This window comes from Lutra lutra, chromosome 10 (genome assembly GCF_902655055.1).
Source record: "Lutra lutra chromosome 10, mLutLut1.2, whole genome shotgun sequence".
Lineage (NCBI taxonomy): Eukaryota > Metazoa > Chordata > Mammalia > Carnivora > Mustelidae > Lutra > Lutra lutra.
Genome location: NC_062287.1, coordinates 88,376,971 through 88,393,568, shown reverse-complemented (window position 1 = coordinate 88,393,568; position 16,598 = coordinate 88,376,971). Strand labels below are relative to the sequence as shown.

Sequence of the window (16,598 nt, the reverse complement as noted above, 5' to 3'; positions counted from 1 at the left end):
GCTGGTCTTAGGATTATACTTTGAGAAACACTGGTGAAGGGAAAACTCAAGGACAGGATTTTCCACACAAGGATAATCAGAAGTTAATTCTACCCAAGACTCACCTCCCAGAGCCGTCCTCTGCACAAATTTTGGCAAAAATCTATGTTGATAAACATTTTGTCTTTTCTTATCTATGCACCTCAGGCGTACAGACTTGGACTGGTCATAATCCTTGATGTGTGACCTACCCTCACCTACGGCCTACACATGACCCATTCATTTCATTCATTCATTTTTAATAACATAATAAACATCAGCCAAAATAAAGGCTAGGACTTTGAAAAGGACTTACTTGTAACTTCACTGAGCTTATTCCATCCAACCTGCCTCCCAACATATGAGCTAACCAGTTAGCCCCGTCCTCCTGCTTTTCTGGTTTCCAATTTTATCCAATCTACAAACTGTGGAACACACAGCAGAATACCGAATCATAGTCCAAACACATGAACTCTACCAGCAATCAATAATGTGGGTGAATCACAGCAACAGAATATTAAGTGAAAAAAGTAGTGACGGCACACAGATCATTAGAAATATGTGCTTTTTACGATGTCTTAATATGGATGTGCACTTTTAAATCTCTATATTTTTTAATCACTGAAAAAATGTGACTACCAGAAGAGTCAATGAGTAAAGAAAAGTGCCCGATCAGTTTTGACAGAGGAGGATACAACCCTGCTGTATCCTTCTGGGCTCCCTAAAAAGCTCGCCTTTCTATCCCCCTCCCCTCCAACCACATCCCTTCAGATTCCACAAAATTCCTCTGAGATCGAGTCCTGATAGAGCAGGCAATTCACATAAGAGGGAACAAAGTAGTAAACAAACACACGGGGGAAAATGTTGACTCTGCTCATAATCAGAGAAATGCAAATTAAAGCATTTGAGGAGCAATCATTCTATGACTACTAAATTAGCAAAAACAGAAAAAAACAGAACAGCAGTGAATACCCTGGATACAAAGGTGAAACTGACAGGCACAGACAATGCTAGCACCCATGTAAAGAAAAGAAAAAATTGTTTCCAACAGCTGCGTGTGGGGATGTAAGCCATGAACTGTGCAGATGTCCCACTCTGCAGAATTTATCGTGAAGAAGGGATGCAGGGGAAGGAGACAATCCTGGTGGGCCCCAACAATGCAACAATCTAGAAAACCATGACTGTATGTATGCAACCCAGCAGGGGTGAATTACAGTTTTGAAGTGAAAACAAATACATGATACTTCATACAGGAGAAATATGAAATCCAAAACGGCAGGTGCTTTACCAGTAAAAGCTTGTTTACAGAGCCTGCAGGGTGAAGGGCAAACGTTAACGTGGCTGTTGCATTTGGAGGGGGTATGCCTGCTGTTTTCTTCCTTTCGGTGTTACTGTGGTGTGGTGATGCAATTATTTTTTTAAATAAATATTTTTAAATTTTTTTAAAAATTTAATAAATTTAAATATTTTTAAATATTTTTTACAGCTTTGGAGGCTTCCTACCTTGCGAGCTCTCACAGCTCTCCTCGTCGCTGTTGTCTTGACAGTTATTTTGCCCATCGCAGATGAAGCTCTTGTCAATGCAGAGGCCGTTCTTGCAGTGGTAGCGGGCAGTGGAGCAAAGCAGAGGGTTGGCCGCTATGAAGAGAAAACAGAGAGGTCACCAAGGAGGCCAGCAAGTCCCATGGAGAACTCCCAGAACCAGGAGTGTGTCCTGCTCAGGGAGCAGTGAGCTCACGTGAACCCCGAGAACCTTCTCCAGCCAGAGTGTTGCCCTGTTCAGGAAGCAGTGAGCTCATCTTCTAAGAGGGCGAACTCAAAGACCATCCGGGAAAATTGGCCAGCCAATGAGGATAGGACCTACCCCGCCCCATTCTAAAAGCTCCTTCTTCCGAGTCACCAGGCAGTGCCCTGTTAAGCACACCAATGTGGCCAGAAGGCGATGCCTCACTCTGCACAGCTAACTTCCAGGTGGGTCAGCTGCCTCTGAAAGGCCTGGGGCAAAACCTGCATCTCCTGTGAGAGTCACGAGTGAAACGGTTGGGAGCGTACGTCGCATAGAGAAGCAAAGCCACAAGGAGGAGCTGAGTCAGGGAATCCATGAACCTCTGCTACCCGGGAGGTGATGGCATGATCTGGTCTAAGAGCTGTATCAGATTCTTCTGGTTCTAGAACTATGGACTGGCCTCTTAATCCTTCAGGTATCTTCACGGCTCACTGCAGTAAACTCAGTAAACACAGTAAACTCAGTAAACTCAGTGGTCTCCATTTCTTTGCAATCAAAGAAGCCCATTTATGCACTTGGTCGGCCTGAGCGGCACCCCTGTCTGGCTCCCGGTTCTAGGCACTTTCAGAACCTCAAAAGCAATGACAGGCATGGTCCCTCCCCTCAAGGAAGAGAGGGGCAAGTGTTGGCCAGTGTGAGGTCAACACAAAGAGCTACTTAACAACACACAAGCAAATCTCCACAGGTAAGTTATTTCCACAGCACAATTTACCTTGTTCCCGTGTTCCCTGCAGTGCAATTCAAACAAGGCTCACTCCCGAGCTCTACTTTCAATAAATGAAGTAGCAAAGTGGCAAGCAGTCCAATCCCAGCTCCGCTGGTTATGAGCTGTGTAATCCCGTGCAAATTACTTCACCTCTTTGAGCCTCGGCGTCTTTGCCTATAGCTTGAACTGGCTATGTAAGTCGTGGGGCCTGGTGCAGACCGAAAAGGTAGGGTTAGCTGTTCAAAAATGACAAATTCAAGAAGGGCATACAGGCAAGCACGGAGCCCTTCCAAGCGGAGCCTGGGCCCTGTGTATCTGCGCAGGTGACGGGCCCGTGAAGCCAGCCCTGCTTAGAGCATTAATTTGCCCATCAGATGAGATGACATGTGAGCAAACGTGCAGTGCAAAATCTGACTCCCGGCACACGCTCACACAATGTCTGGCACGCTCCCCTAGCTATGTCTGTCTCGGTCCCATGAGCACAGCCCTCCCTGCAAAGGCAATACAGGGAACGATACTGGGGACTGGGATGATGAGTGAAAGTACTGGCTGTCGGGGAACGAATGAGTCCACACTTGCACTGCACGTGGTGGGAAGAGCACCAGTTGGGGTGCCAGGCCCAGCACGGAGATCGCAATAGAATCAGGGGCAAGTCAGCTGTGGTGTCCCTCAGTGGACCCCACTGCAAGATGGCATTTATAATAAACCTTCCCCACACGCTTCACTGAGCTATTGTTAAGATACACACAGATGGAGGCTGCAAAGGGCTGAAAACTTCACAGAGCTTCAGAAACCCAAAGGACTGCAGAGGTTTTCTGGTTTTTTTTTTTTGTTTTTGTTTTTTTTTACTATCTTTAATTATTTAACTCAGAAAGTTTGGCTTGAAAGGTCAGAGGAGGCAGAGGGATGGAGGGAAGCCAGTGTTCTCAGTTTTAAAGATAATGGACCAGTGTAAAGTCACCCCAAAGTGGTCTGGCCTGAAAATATACGTTTTAATTATTTCAATCGCTGTGGGCCAGAGGATAGTTCAATTTGATCAGAAAGAAACCAAGGTCTGATTTCAGCCAAAACCAAAATGGGGAGGCTCAAACCACAAATCACGTTCGGTTTCTGTCCAGGGCAGCTCTCCAAACCCTCCGGCATCCCGTGGTGGTGGCCTTCAGATTCCCTGGGACCTTGTGGGTCATGTGCATGCAGCCCAAGTGACAGCAGCAATTAGCTCATTCCGACAGACAGCCTCAGAAAGGCACTCTAATTACTCCAAGATGAGGTGGTCGCACACGTACGTGAGCGCCCTGGTTGGGGGATCTGTGCTAAATCGACCTTGTTGACAGGGCTGGCATCTACTTACTTTTCTTCAGCCTCACACCTTTTCAACTCTGCACACTCACCCAAGGAAACGAAGTCATCTGTGTGCGTATGTGCACAAACGTGTACACATATACATCACATGTATGTGTGTGCGTGAACATGTCTAGACAGATCACATATATCGTCAAGATGAACTAATATTGACGATACCTCAAAACACAGCTCCAGTAAAGAATCCAGACCCACTGAAAACCAAATAAACAGACTGGCTTTAATGCATATAACCAAACAGACTAGCAGCCACGTTACATGAAGATCGCTCAGAACGCAAGAGGATAAGAGGAAGAAGGCAAACAACTCAGTCGAAAATGGGCAAAGGATACCATCAGGCAATGGCCACAAGAGGAATGGCAAACGGTCCATAACAACTGGAAAAAACGGCAGCTGCCATCGGTAATGAAGCACCACTCCCACCACAGCAGACAGGCCAAACTTCAGGTCTTAAAATACCAGGTTGTTGGCCAGGATGCGTAGGGGAAGACGGTCCCAGGGACGACCGGTGGGGAGTGTAGATTGGGGGATCCACCTCAGAGACTAATTTAGTAATGCCCAATAAAAAGGTGTCCATGCCCTCCAGCCCAGCAATTTCGCTTCCAGCTACACACTCCAGGGAGAATCCTGAAGGAACACAAATGTTTAGTGAAGCCCTGTTTGTAAAATTAAAAAAAATGAGAAATGACCCAAATGCTCACCCACAGGAGAACAGATGCATGTGCTACACTGGTACAAGAGAATTCTACAGAAGGAGGTGGCTAGCTTTTCCTGTCAAGGGCCAGCTAGTAAATTTCTAAGGCTTTGCCAACCATTCTGCCTTTGTCTCTGTCAGGACTACTCAGCTTTTGCTGTGGTGATGCAAAGCAGCCACAGAAAATCCAAAAACAAAGGGAATGACTGTGTCTCAACAAAACTTTATTTAAAAAACTGGTGGTAGGCCAAATTTGGCCCAGGACCCATAGTTTGCCAACCTCTGATGAAGAGTAGTAGAAAGTCTATCAACCCAAAGAAAACCCTCAAAATCAATGAACTAGAGTCAAGATGGATAAATATCACTCATATGATAGTACGGGAGCGAAGTAAGTGCAGGACAGCAGATGCCTCTGGAGAGAAGGGAGGAGGACAGAATCTGGGAAAGGGTATATACTGTGAATTTCCAATGATATCTGGTAACATTGTATTTTAAAAATCTAAAGCAAATAAGGCAAAATGGGAACATAATTTTTTTTTTAAAGATTTTATTTATTTATCTGACAGAGATCACAGGTAAGCAGAGAGAGGAAGGGAAGCAGGCTCCCTGCTGAGCAGAGAGCCTGATGTAGGGCTCGATCCCAGGACCCTGGGATCATGACCTGAGCCGAAGGCAGAGGCTTTAACCCACTGAGCCACCCAGGCGCCCCAAGGAACATAATTTTTTTTAACTGAGGTAAAACTGACGTATAACATTATATTAGTCTCAGGTGTACAAAGTAATGATCTGACATTCGTATACATTGTGAAATGATCACCACAGTAAGTCTAGTTGACATTCATCAGCACATGTAGTTACAAATTTTTTTTCTTGTGATGAGAACTTTTAATATCTACTCTCTCAGCAACTTTCAAGTACACAATACAGTATTATCAGTTATAGCTACAGTTATATCATTATTATATTATAAACAATAAAGTTATTATTAACTATAATTAATATAGTTATAACAATATAACCACAGGCAATGTGATTTTTTGAAAAGATTTATTTATTTATCTCAGAGAGCAAGAGAGGAGAGGAAGGGGCAGAGGGAGACAATCTCCCCCAGTCCTGCAGAGCAGGCTCCCCACTGAGCACAGAACCCGAGACGTGGGGCTCGATCTCGCAGCCCTGAGATCATGACCTGAGCAGAAATCAAGTCAGCCACTCAAACGACTTGAGCCACTCAGGCACCCTGGTAATGTGATTTTTAAAAGTGTGCTGGTGGTTGGGGGCGGGGGGCGGCGGCGAGGCGGGCACCTGAGTGGCTCAGTCAGTTAAGCATCTGCCTTCAGCTCAGGTCATGATCCCCGGGTCCTGGGATCGAGCCCCACATGGGACTCCCTGCTCCTCGGAAGCCTGCTTCTCCCTCTCCCTCTGCCGTTTCCCCTGCTGGTGCACTCTCTTTCTCAAACAAATAAAAACAAAAACAAAAAAAAGCAGGGTGTTGGGGACACAGATGTTCATTTAATTCTACTCTGCCTTTTCAGTATGCCTGAAAGCTTTCACTAAAAATTTTGAAGTGCCTCATGGGGCAGAAATGTTTCAGGGATCACTTCTTTCCTTTTCCTTTACTCTTCCCGCACAAAATGCCAACTGGCCCGCAAACACCTGTTTTAGTATCCTCCCCACTTCAGTGGCCAGTTGCTCAGACGACCCAGGCCCAGGCCGGCACTCAACCACACCTGGGGTAGCTCCTGATTCCACCAGCGCCTAATAAAACAGCAGAGCCTCACCACCACCCAACTGGGGGAGGGGGGTGAGAGGACAGAGAAACAGAGACAGAGGAGGCCACAGGAACACTCCACCAACCCAGCAGCAAGCCCAGGAAAAAAGCCATGTGCATGCCCTTTGAGGGTGGGGAGCTTCCTTCTAGAAGGGTCCTGGAGCCTTCACCTCCCTCAGGATCTGCTGATTCCCCATCTACATAAATTCCAGCAAGGTCTGCATGCCCATCCCCACGGCCACAGCAAATCAGGTGGGAGAGATGCTGCCTGTCACTCCGCAGACCAACCGCCAGCAAGAAAGGAAGGCAGATAGCTACGGCAGGAGACAGAAGAGTTATAAAAAGCTGCCTTAACAATTCCAAAAGCAGAGAAGCTTAAGATAGTTTCAAAAGAAACCAGTGGGCTCTAAAAGGAGCCAAAAGCAGCCCTGTATTATAGCCTTGTCTAAAAATGGACGTTCCTAAGAATGGCCCCGAACTGTTGCCCATGAAGGTAAACAGGAAAAAATCAGGATGCCACACTTCCCAGAGAGATCCCTGTCAACCATGGTCCTCCAAGCCATAAATGTGGCCAGTTATTGGGCAGACTTGCTTAACCAGAGGGGAGCACCCCACTACTATATTTCTTGGAGGGCCTCTGCACCTGTTGGCCAGGCTTAGCCTACTTGAAGGTGAGCGTGCCCAGGACGACGGTGGACCAGCCCTGGAGGCTCTGGGCGGACAGGGGTCGAGCCTTCATGCTCCCATGGTCCCATGGAATCCTACCCAGGACCCTAAAAGAGTAACTGCTGGATGCAGAACTCATAACCCGAGCAGGAGATGCTTCCTACCTTAGGATGTTATGTCTCAGTATTGTCTAGCAATAACTGAACCCATCCAAAGGATGTCTCCTTTGTTCTTGGAAAGGTTTGCCCATCACCAAAAAATGTTATTACTTTACTCGGTTAACTAGAAAGAGGAACATGATTGATCTCCATAAAGATGAAGAAGATTGTAGAGTCGATTTCAAAAACTCAACAGCAGACTTAAAAGCTCCTCAGTTATTATTAGCACACAAACACAGGGATCTGAAGATCTGTTTCCCAGCCCACAATCCTCAGGAAAGAGAGCACATCTCTCCCTGCCAGGGGAGAGAGAGGAAGGAATTAAGGTTAAGCTCCATGGTTAATTCAACTGGCAGTGTTTACTCCAACCACATCTGAAGTTGAAGGACCCAGGGTCCACTGCGGCTGCCCAAAAGCAGCTGACCGGCTTCAAGACAGGAAATGAAGCAATCTGTCTCCAGCAGGATGTAGGAAATGTCTCCTTTAATCCATTTAAAGTCTGTGAAGTCGGCCCCTCTTCCACCTCAAAGGGTTCTTCATAAAACACATCAAGGAGAAACTCCCCATCACCAGCTCCCTCGCTTCCCATCTGCTCCCCATCCCCAGGCGGTTACTGCTCACTTCCTCACCGAGCAGCCCAACCAGCAGCCCAACCTCACAGCCTCCAGGGAGAGCTCTGCTTTCCAGCTCCAATTTCCCTGGAAACCAGGCAGCTGGGGGAGACGGAGCTGCCTCTGTTCCAGCATGGAGGGCCCCGAGCCCCTCTGCAAGTCGTCTGTCCCATTCACAAGCACTACTCCCTTTGTGCGGGAAAACGCTCACAGCCCCGACCTTCGAAGAGGTGGCCTGGCTGCCGTGAGCTGCGAGTTCTTGCCTGCCTTTCAGAGTCTGCTCCACGAGGCCTCTCCTAGCAAGCCCTCCGCCCACCGGGCCAGCGTGTGGCCACGGTCTGGAGCGAGCCCCTCTTCTGAGTCTGCACGAGGAGAAGGGCTCCCCACTCTGGGCCAGAGGCAGGAGGCAGAGTCCTCAGTCCCACGGAGTCTCTAAGGGCTTGGAGGACTTGAATTTTCAAAACCCCTCTCGAGTCCACTGGGTGCCAGTGGCAGAATTCTGATTCATTGCTGGTGACAGTTTGTTTCTTCCTCCCTATAAAGGCTTCCTGGCCATGCCCACCTCCTGTCCAACACCCACGCCTGCCTTGTGTCCACTTCACTGCTTCAATCACCGCCTTCCCATGGATGGCTTCCCAGACCTTCCCTCTTGCGATAAACATCACTCCCCGGACTCCCCAGGACACTGTGGCCTGAATGGCCCCTCCCCTCACAGCCTGCACGTCAGAAACGGGTGACTTCGCCTCTCTTGTTCTTGTGGCTCCTGGCAAAGGGACCACCCTGCCCCAGCTCTTCAGGCTCCAACCACGTTTGACCTTATCCCTCTCCTCACCCTACACTCGGCTCAGGTTCAAGTGCTTCCTCGTTGGGTATAAAATACAATCTCCAGGGGCGCTTGGGTGGCATGACCTGCCCTCAGCTCAGGTCATGATCCCAGGGTAATGGGATAGAGCCCTGCATCGGGCTCCCTGCTCAGCAGGGAGTCTGCTTCTTCCTCTTCCCTTCCTTCCTGCTCGTGTGGGCTCGCTCTCTCTCAAATACATAAATAAAACCTTTTGGGGGTGGGTAATAACATTACCAACCTAAAATGAAATTATACATGCAAAGCATATAGAAATGTGCCACGTGCATGGTGAGCGCTCCACAGTCCTCAACCGAGCGGCTTCTACACCCTGCAGTTTGCATCTCCCCAGCCCCTGCCTGGGCCCTTAGCCTGAACACACCCCCCGTGGAACTGGAAGGCCAACTTTTAATGGTGTCCATCCACCTAGGTCCATCCCCGTCAACAGCTCCCACTGAGGAGCCCAGAAGGAAACCATCTCCCCACTCACTGGTTGGTCTCAACAGCCAACCCCGTATTATAATTATTTGGGTGTGAGTATCTCTGCTTCTCTTGCTTGAGTGTAATCTCAACAATGCCACAGTCCTGTATCTGACGCATCCGTACATCCTTTGCCGTATCTCGCACAGGTCTGACTTGGAAATCGTGGAGAGAAGAGGAGAATCTGGAAGAAGGCGGGAGCTGGGGTAAATGAGCAATGCACGGTCTAAACACGCCCTCTGGGTACACAGCTGAGACCCAGAAGAGGATCAAGATGTCCGTGTGTTAGGAATACATCTTGACGGTTTCTTTTCCTGCTTTAACCCTTCGTTCGATTAGCTGCTTGGCCTCCTCATTCAATAGACATTTACTGTGGACTCTTTCCTTTAAACAAAGCACTCTACTGGGCACAGGGGAGAGAAGAAAACCCAGTCTGGACTCTTTGAGAGCTCTCATTCTAGTGGGGAGACAGGCAGGTCAATTCACCATGAAGGGAAAGCATGGGAAGTGTGATTTCTTCCACACACATTTACTGCAGGCTAAGGTTTGAGCCTGACTCCACACTCGGCCCTGGGATTCCAGCCGTGAACCTGACAACAATACCATCTCACAAGGTCACAGTGTGGCCAGGAAGACAGGGAATAAACACAGAGCGGTACTAAGAACAGTGAGGCAGGGGGAGGAGACAGAGTGGGAGACTGGGGAGGGAGCAGGCCTCTCTGTCAGTGACATTGGTTTGAAGAAGCCCCAAGATGGTGTGTGAACATGCAGGAGAATGAGCCAGCCCAGTCCTGGCAAACCAGGGGTGTTTTCCCAAGGATGCAGGTCATTTGAGCAGAAGGAAGGTATCTTTAAGGAGACATTGATGAGGGGGCTTTGGAATACTGGGCGGAAGAGTCCCCCTACTGAGAAGCTCTTCTCCCCCAGCTCATCTGACGCAGGCCTGGCTCCTTGAGGATGCCACCAAGGAAACGGAGCATCGAATCTGGCCGACACACGGGAATAAGGCAGCACCGAGGGGCTCTATGAACAAAAACCACAGATACACTGGCGAACCCAGGCAGCTGGTCAGGGGGACAGGAAGAATTCATCAGCCATGGAAGAAACACAGTCTAGGACATGGCGGTTCTTCTGGGCACAGCTACGCTGAACACAAGAGCAGCAGAGCCTTGGCCTGAATCAAAGGTCCACGGAGGTCACCCAGGCCACCCTGCCATCTCGGTACTGGCCAGGAGTCTCCGTCCTCAATGAGGGATGACCGGATCAGGGCTGTGTGGCCAGCCGAGCCAGCATCCCACCTCCAGTCAAGGATGTCTGAGCACCAGGGGAGAAGAAGGGGCCGAACACAACCAAGGGAGGGAGGACAAAAAGCAAAATTTACAAAAAGGTAAATCTCAGCACTCTGAGCATCTAAGAGAAAATCCTGGTTCTTCACTCCTGAGTCAAAGGAATGCAAAAGGTGGGAAAACGGGTCCACAGAAACAAAGTTCTTTAAAAATGGGACTCTCGGGACACCTAGGTGGCTCAGTAGGTTAAATGTCTGCCTTCGGCTCAGATCATGATCCCAGGATCCTGGGATCGAGTCCTGCATCGGGCTCCCTGCTCAGCAGGGAGCTTTGCTTCTCTCTCTGCCTCTCCCCATGCTTGTGCTCTCTCTCTCTCAAATAAAGAAAACCTTAAAAAAAGATTCTCCTGTTACATACAAAAAGCCAAGACATAACCCAACAAAACCTCTCCTTTATCTTTATTTCTTTTTACTATTTTATTACAGAAAATTTCAAATATCCAAAAAGAAACTGGCATAGTGAACCCCCATGTTCTGATCACCTGGCTTTAAAAATTATCAACTCACTGACAATTTTATTTCAGTTCTACCCCCCATCCACTACCCCTCATTCTGATTTCTTCTTTATATACATTGTTATTATATTTATTATTATAAATATCTAATATGGCATTAAATATTACATATATATATATATATACACATGTGTATACACACACACACACACACACACACGTCCTCATATATAAGGACTTTTTAGAAATAATAAACAGAATATCAGGGTACCAGGTGGCTCAGTCGGTTAATAATCTGACTCTTGGTTTGGTGGCTTAGATCATGATCTAGGGGTCCTGGGATTGAGCCCTGCATCAGCCTCTGCACTCAGCGTGGCATCTGCTTGAGATTCTCTTCCTCCATCCCTCTCTCTGCTCATGCACACACATTCCCCCCACTTTTTCTCTCAAAGAAAAATCATTCTCACACTTTAGAAACTAACAATAATGCCTTAATATCATCAAATACACAACCACAATTTACATTTTGTCAATTTAATTTTTTTTTTAACAGTTGATTTGTTGGAGTAGAGACTGAAACAAGATGCATTTGACGGATCTGTCTCTCAGTCCCCTTCAGTCTGTAGGTTCCCTCTTCCTCTAATTTTTCTTAGAATGCATTACTGGATGAAATGGGAGCCCTGCAAAATCTCCCACATTGTAGATCTGGCAGTCCGTCCTCCATGGGGCCACCAACATGTTCCCCTGTCCCTGAATTTCCCGTGAATTAATGGATGGTGTTCAGAGTGCATGCTATGTCCCCCAGAGTCCATATGCTGGAACCCGAACCCCTAATAAATGGGATGGCCTTGTGGGGGGAGGGCTTTGGGAAGAGATTAGGGTAAGATGAGGTCATGAAGGTGGTGCTCTCATGATGGGATTAGGGCCCTTCTGAGAGGAGCAGCCAAGGGATTTCTCTGTGTGTGCATGAGCAAGGAAGGCCCAGGGAGGACATTTCTCTGTGTGTGCATGAGCAAGGAAGGCCCAGGAAGGGCCCACACCAAGAACCCAGCCATGAGGGTACCCTGCATGTGGGTCTTCCAGGACAATGAGAAATAAGTTTCTGTTAAAGTCACCTAATCCATGGCCGTCTATCATGGCAGCCAGAACTGACTAGGACAGATTTAGAGGCTCAATCAGATTCAGGCTGGAAGCGGAGGCAGAAATAGCTCACAGTGATGATGTGTGCTCCTGCTGGCTCATGTCCAAAGGCAAACAACGTCGGCTGTCTCTTTCCTTGTGATGCTCAGACTGACTTGTGAGAGGTTCCCATTCCAGGTCAAAAGCAGTCACGCCATCCGCCCTGGCTCTCCCCCTCCATGCAGCTGGAATAAAAGCCTAGCCAAATATGCAGACAAACACGGCAGCTCTTTTAGGTTCTGAAAGGTAAACCAGAGCAGCCCAACTGGGGAAGAACAAAATTCAAACTATCACTGAAGTGGTGGTAGGTTTCCTATTCCCTCCCTCTCCCATCAGAGTCCCATGTAACTGGAAAGGATCAGAGAGACAGTGGAGCAGGAGGACCTTGGAAAAGCAACTCCATAAAGTTATTTATGAACTTTTAGGCAGATCCCCAGGTGGCACGTGCATGGGTCTGGTCCTAACTGGCACACCCAAGACTTTGAGAACCAAACTCACAGACCACCGTCCAGGTCCCAGACTGACTGGAGGGGGTGCAGAGGCAACAGAGATCCAAACAACACTGCAAAAACAGCTTGAAAACGATTGGAACCGCTGTCCACAGAGGGGCTGTTAGGAATTTGTGGCCTGACCCATAGGGTCATTTGCTTACTAAAACAAAAATATCAACACACTGTAGGCTTGAAACAAAACCCAGAGTGTCATACATAATCATCAAAACATCCAGAATATAATCCAAAATTACTTCTTTGTGAAAAAATCAGGAAAATCTCAAGGGAAGGGATAACCGACAGATACCACTGCCAAAATAAGACAGATGTTGGAATTACGTGACAGAGACGTTAAAGCAGCTAATTCCAGAAAGACTCCCAGCAAGCCAGCAATCACACAAACTCTCGACACAAATGGAAAATATGGGGTCTCCACAAAGAACCCAGAAGATATAAGAAAGAACCAAAAGGAAACTCTAGAACTAAAAAATGCAGTAACTGAAATTTAAAAGAAAAAAAAAACAAAAAATAAAAACACCCTGTATGGGCTCGAAAGCAGATTGGAGATGACAGGGGAAAAAGTAAACTTGACAAGAGGCTAATGGGAATTATCCAACCTGAACAATGAAAGGAAAAAGATTGATTAAAAACTGAACAGAGCCTCAGGAACCTGTGGGACAATCTGGAGATATCCTAAGTTGTTATCCGATTCCCATAAGGACAGAGTGCTTGAAAACAATTTAAAGAAAGAGTAGCTGAAAAGGTCCTAAGTACAGAAAAAGACGAAAACTTAACAGATTCAAAAAGAACCCGACACAGAATAAACTCAAAGAAATCCCCATAGCCACACACACTATCATCTTAGCTGCTGAGAGCTAGACTAGGAGGGAAAAAAAAAAAAAAAAACTTCAAAGCAGCCAGAAAAATGATGCATTTTCTATGGGGAAACCATTTGAATGACTGCAAATTTCTCATTGGAAACCACGAAAGCCAGAGGAAGTGAAACAGCATTTTTAAAGTGCTTTTAAAAAGAACTGTCAACCCAGAATTCTATATGCAATAAAAATATCCTTCAGGAATGAAGGTGAAATCGAGACAGGGTCGGATGAAGGGAAACTAAGAGGATGTGTTGCCAGCAGACCTGCTTCAAAAGAACAGCTAAAGGAAATACTTCAGCCAGAAGGGAAAGGATACCAGAAGGAGAGCTGGAACATCAGGAATGAAGGAAGAGCAACGAAAATGGCAAGTCTCTGGGTAAACAGAGTAACAGACTGTTCTTTTCCGCTGGAGTTCCTCAAAATGCACTTGAGACTTCAAAGCAAAAATGAAAACATTGCCTTTTTTGGGTTCTGAATGTATGGAGATGTACGCTCTCAGACGATCAGAATGTAGAGAGATTTATGGAGGGAAAGGGTTTTCCACATTCTATTTGAAGTGGTACAGGGTTGATCCAGAGCTGTCTGTGAAGACACGGATGGCAGGTCCCAGGCGTGGTCAGCCCCACCCACCCCCTAGAAAGTATCCCAACTGTTTGTCGTCTATAATGTTTTCATGAGCCACGGACGATCCATTTCTTCACCAAAGTTACAAAACAGATACTCTAATTCTCTCATTCTTCCACGTTGGTTGGTATTCTTCAGTTAAAAAAAAAAAAAAAACCCAAAATCTTTCCTGTCTGGTGGCTATTTAATTACTCATGGAGAAAAAAGAGGGTAAATGCTGGATTCTCCTTCACTGACCAGTTTCAAGACAGTGAATTAGAATCCACTATTTTTAGATGGTAGATATGCCAGAGGGAAATGCTAGTTTAATCCCCTGAGTTGAATTTGGAATGGATATAATTAAGTCGTTTAGACAATTAAAAACCAATATCCAAACATTTAAATCATACGCAGTCTTTAATACGACAGGGAATATGTAGGATAGCACAATCAGTTAGAATGTATATTCTAGAATGTAACACTTTGCTTTTTATTGCCATCGAATTACTCTCTAGTATGTACATGGGAATACATGTATATATAAAATTCCCCCCGTAGACTCTGAGATCCCCATGGACAGTAGGAAGCGGAGATCAAGCTGATACACACTTACCAAAGGACTTAGTGAAATACAGAACAAGTACATCCTTGGACATCCTAAACGAAAGGTGGAATGCCAGTAAATAGGGTCTTCCTCTTTATCACTCACAGCTTTGTTTTAAGTCACTAGGGGTTTTCAAAATCAATTACCCCTTGCCAGGCACCACACTGAACACTTTTCAGGTACTGCCTCATCTAATTGCCACAATGACCCAGGAAGCAAGCAGGCTCTTGGCGTCCCCATTTCAAGAGACGAGGAAACCACTGTGCAAGGACATTATAAAGCAGAGCCAACCCAGCTTAATCAGGGCAGAACACAAACCTCGGGCCAGGCTTTCCGGCTCCAGAGTCATTTTGCTCAGTCAAGCTGCTACCCTCTTAGTGACCTACATTCTCCAGCTAAGGTGGGTTTTTTTCCCAAGCATTCAACAGTCTTGCTGGGTCCAGGTAAGGAGAGAAGATGCCCGAGCCTACAAGAGGGAGGAGCGGGGAGCAGGGCCCATCACAAGAAACAAGGGAGGGGCCAGGCGCTCCTGGTACTTACTGCAGTTCTCCTCGTCGCTGCCGTCGGGACAGTCCTCGAACCCATTGCACTGGAAGCGGCCGATGATGCAGTGAACGCCGCTGGCGCAAGGGAAGAATGTCGGGCCGCATTTGGACTTAGCCTTGGCTGCAGGAGGCAAAATGAGACAAACAGCCGCGGTGAGGAAGTTACGCTTTCTGAGCCCTGGCATACCCATCCCGCCAGCTCTGAGCGCGCAAAAGGGTCTCTTCACGTTATCACGGAAGTCCCCCAAGATCTCCTACCATCCCCCACCCACGGTCAGCACCAAGCCAGGCTGAGAGCCCTCACGCAGCACCCTCAAGGAAGGGGGTGGCTGTGTCCGCGGTATTTCCAGGGCCCCTGCACAAAGTGGGGCTCAACCCTAATGTGGGGCACCAACGAATGAATGGGTGAGCAGATGGGGGATGGACACGCCCTACGCTTATGGTGCTGAGGAACCCTTCACAATTCCTTCCCTGACGGTCAAAGCCCTTGTGTCTGCGCTTATTTTTTTTTTACTAAATCTTTAAAGATTTTTATTTATTTATTTAACAGAGAGATCACAAGTAGGCAGAGTGGCAGGCAGAGAGAGAGAGATCACAAGTAGTCAGAGAGGCAGGCAGAGAGAGAGGGGGAAGCAGGCTCCCTGCTGAGCAGAGAGCCTGACGTGGGTCTCGATCCCAGGACCCTGAGATCATGACCAGAGTCGAAGGCAGAGGCTTAACCCACTGAGCACCCAGGCCCCCTTTCTGTGCAATAAGCACAGAAGGCTTCCCACTCTAGGCAGCATGGCCAGCGCTTTCCGTGGATTCTCCCATTCAATCCAGTCAGCAACCACCCAGTGGCATGGTGTGCAGAAAAGGATGAACACCAGCCCTGAGATGGCGACCCTTAGAGAGCCTTGCTTGCCTGCAAGGCCGGTCCCCGCGTGGCTGGCTTCCGGGAACTTGGACTTCGGGAGGGCTCGCACCAGTCTCTCCTAAGAATGGCTCCCCGTGCCTCAGTTCTTTATGGGAATGGTGCAGCTGATGCTGAACACCTGCTTTGCTCCTGGGAGCTTGGGATTGCGTAGATGCTGGGCACAGAGCACCTGCGTAACAAGCCTGCGTAACCAGCCCCCGGTCAGAACCCCGGGCACGGAGACTGCAAGGAGCTTCCCCAGGAGAAAGCACTTCTCTCCCGCTGTCGCGACTTATTGCTGGGGAATTAGCTGTGTCCTGTACCACCTCTCTGGGAGAGGACTTTTGAAATCTGAACCTCGCTTCCTCTGGGCTTCTCTCCTTTTGCCTTTTCCCTTTGCTGACTTTGCTTTGCATCCTTCATGTGACTACACACCACATTCCTGGAATCCTCCCAGCAAACCCCTGAGCCTGGGGACAGTCGTGGGGACCGTTGACAAGGATGGGCATGGTT

General features: G+C 47.7%; 1 protein-coding gene across 1 annotated transcript in view; it reads right to left on the bottom strand.

Moving 5' to 3' along the window:
• The window catches only part of LDLRAD3 (low density lipoprotein receptor class A domain containing 3), a 223,941-nt gene that overhangs the window by 101,913 nt on the left and 105,430 nt on the right, over positions 1–16,598 (bottom strand). Inside the window, exons 3-4 of the mRNA XM_047691906.1 lie at positions 15,186–15,311; positions 1,522–1,656 (exon numbers count right to left, since the gene is read on the bottom strand). Coding sequence (XP_047547862.1) covers positions 1,522–1,656; positions 15,186–15,311 — 261 coding nt within the window. The remainder of the gene's footprint in view (positions 1–1,521; positions 1,657–15,185; positions 15,312–16,598) is intronic.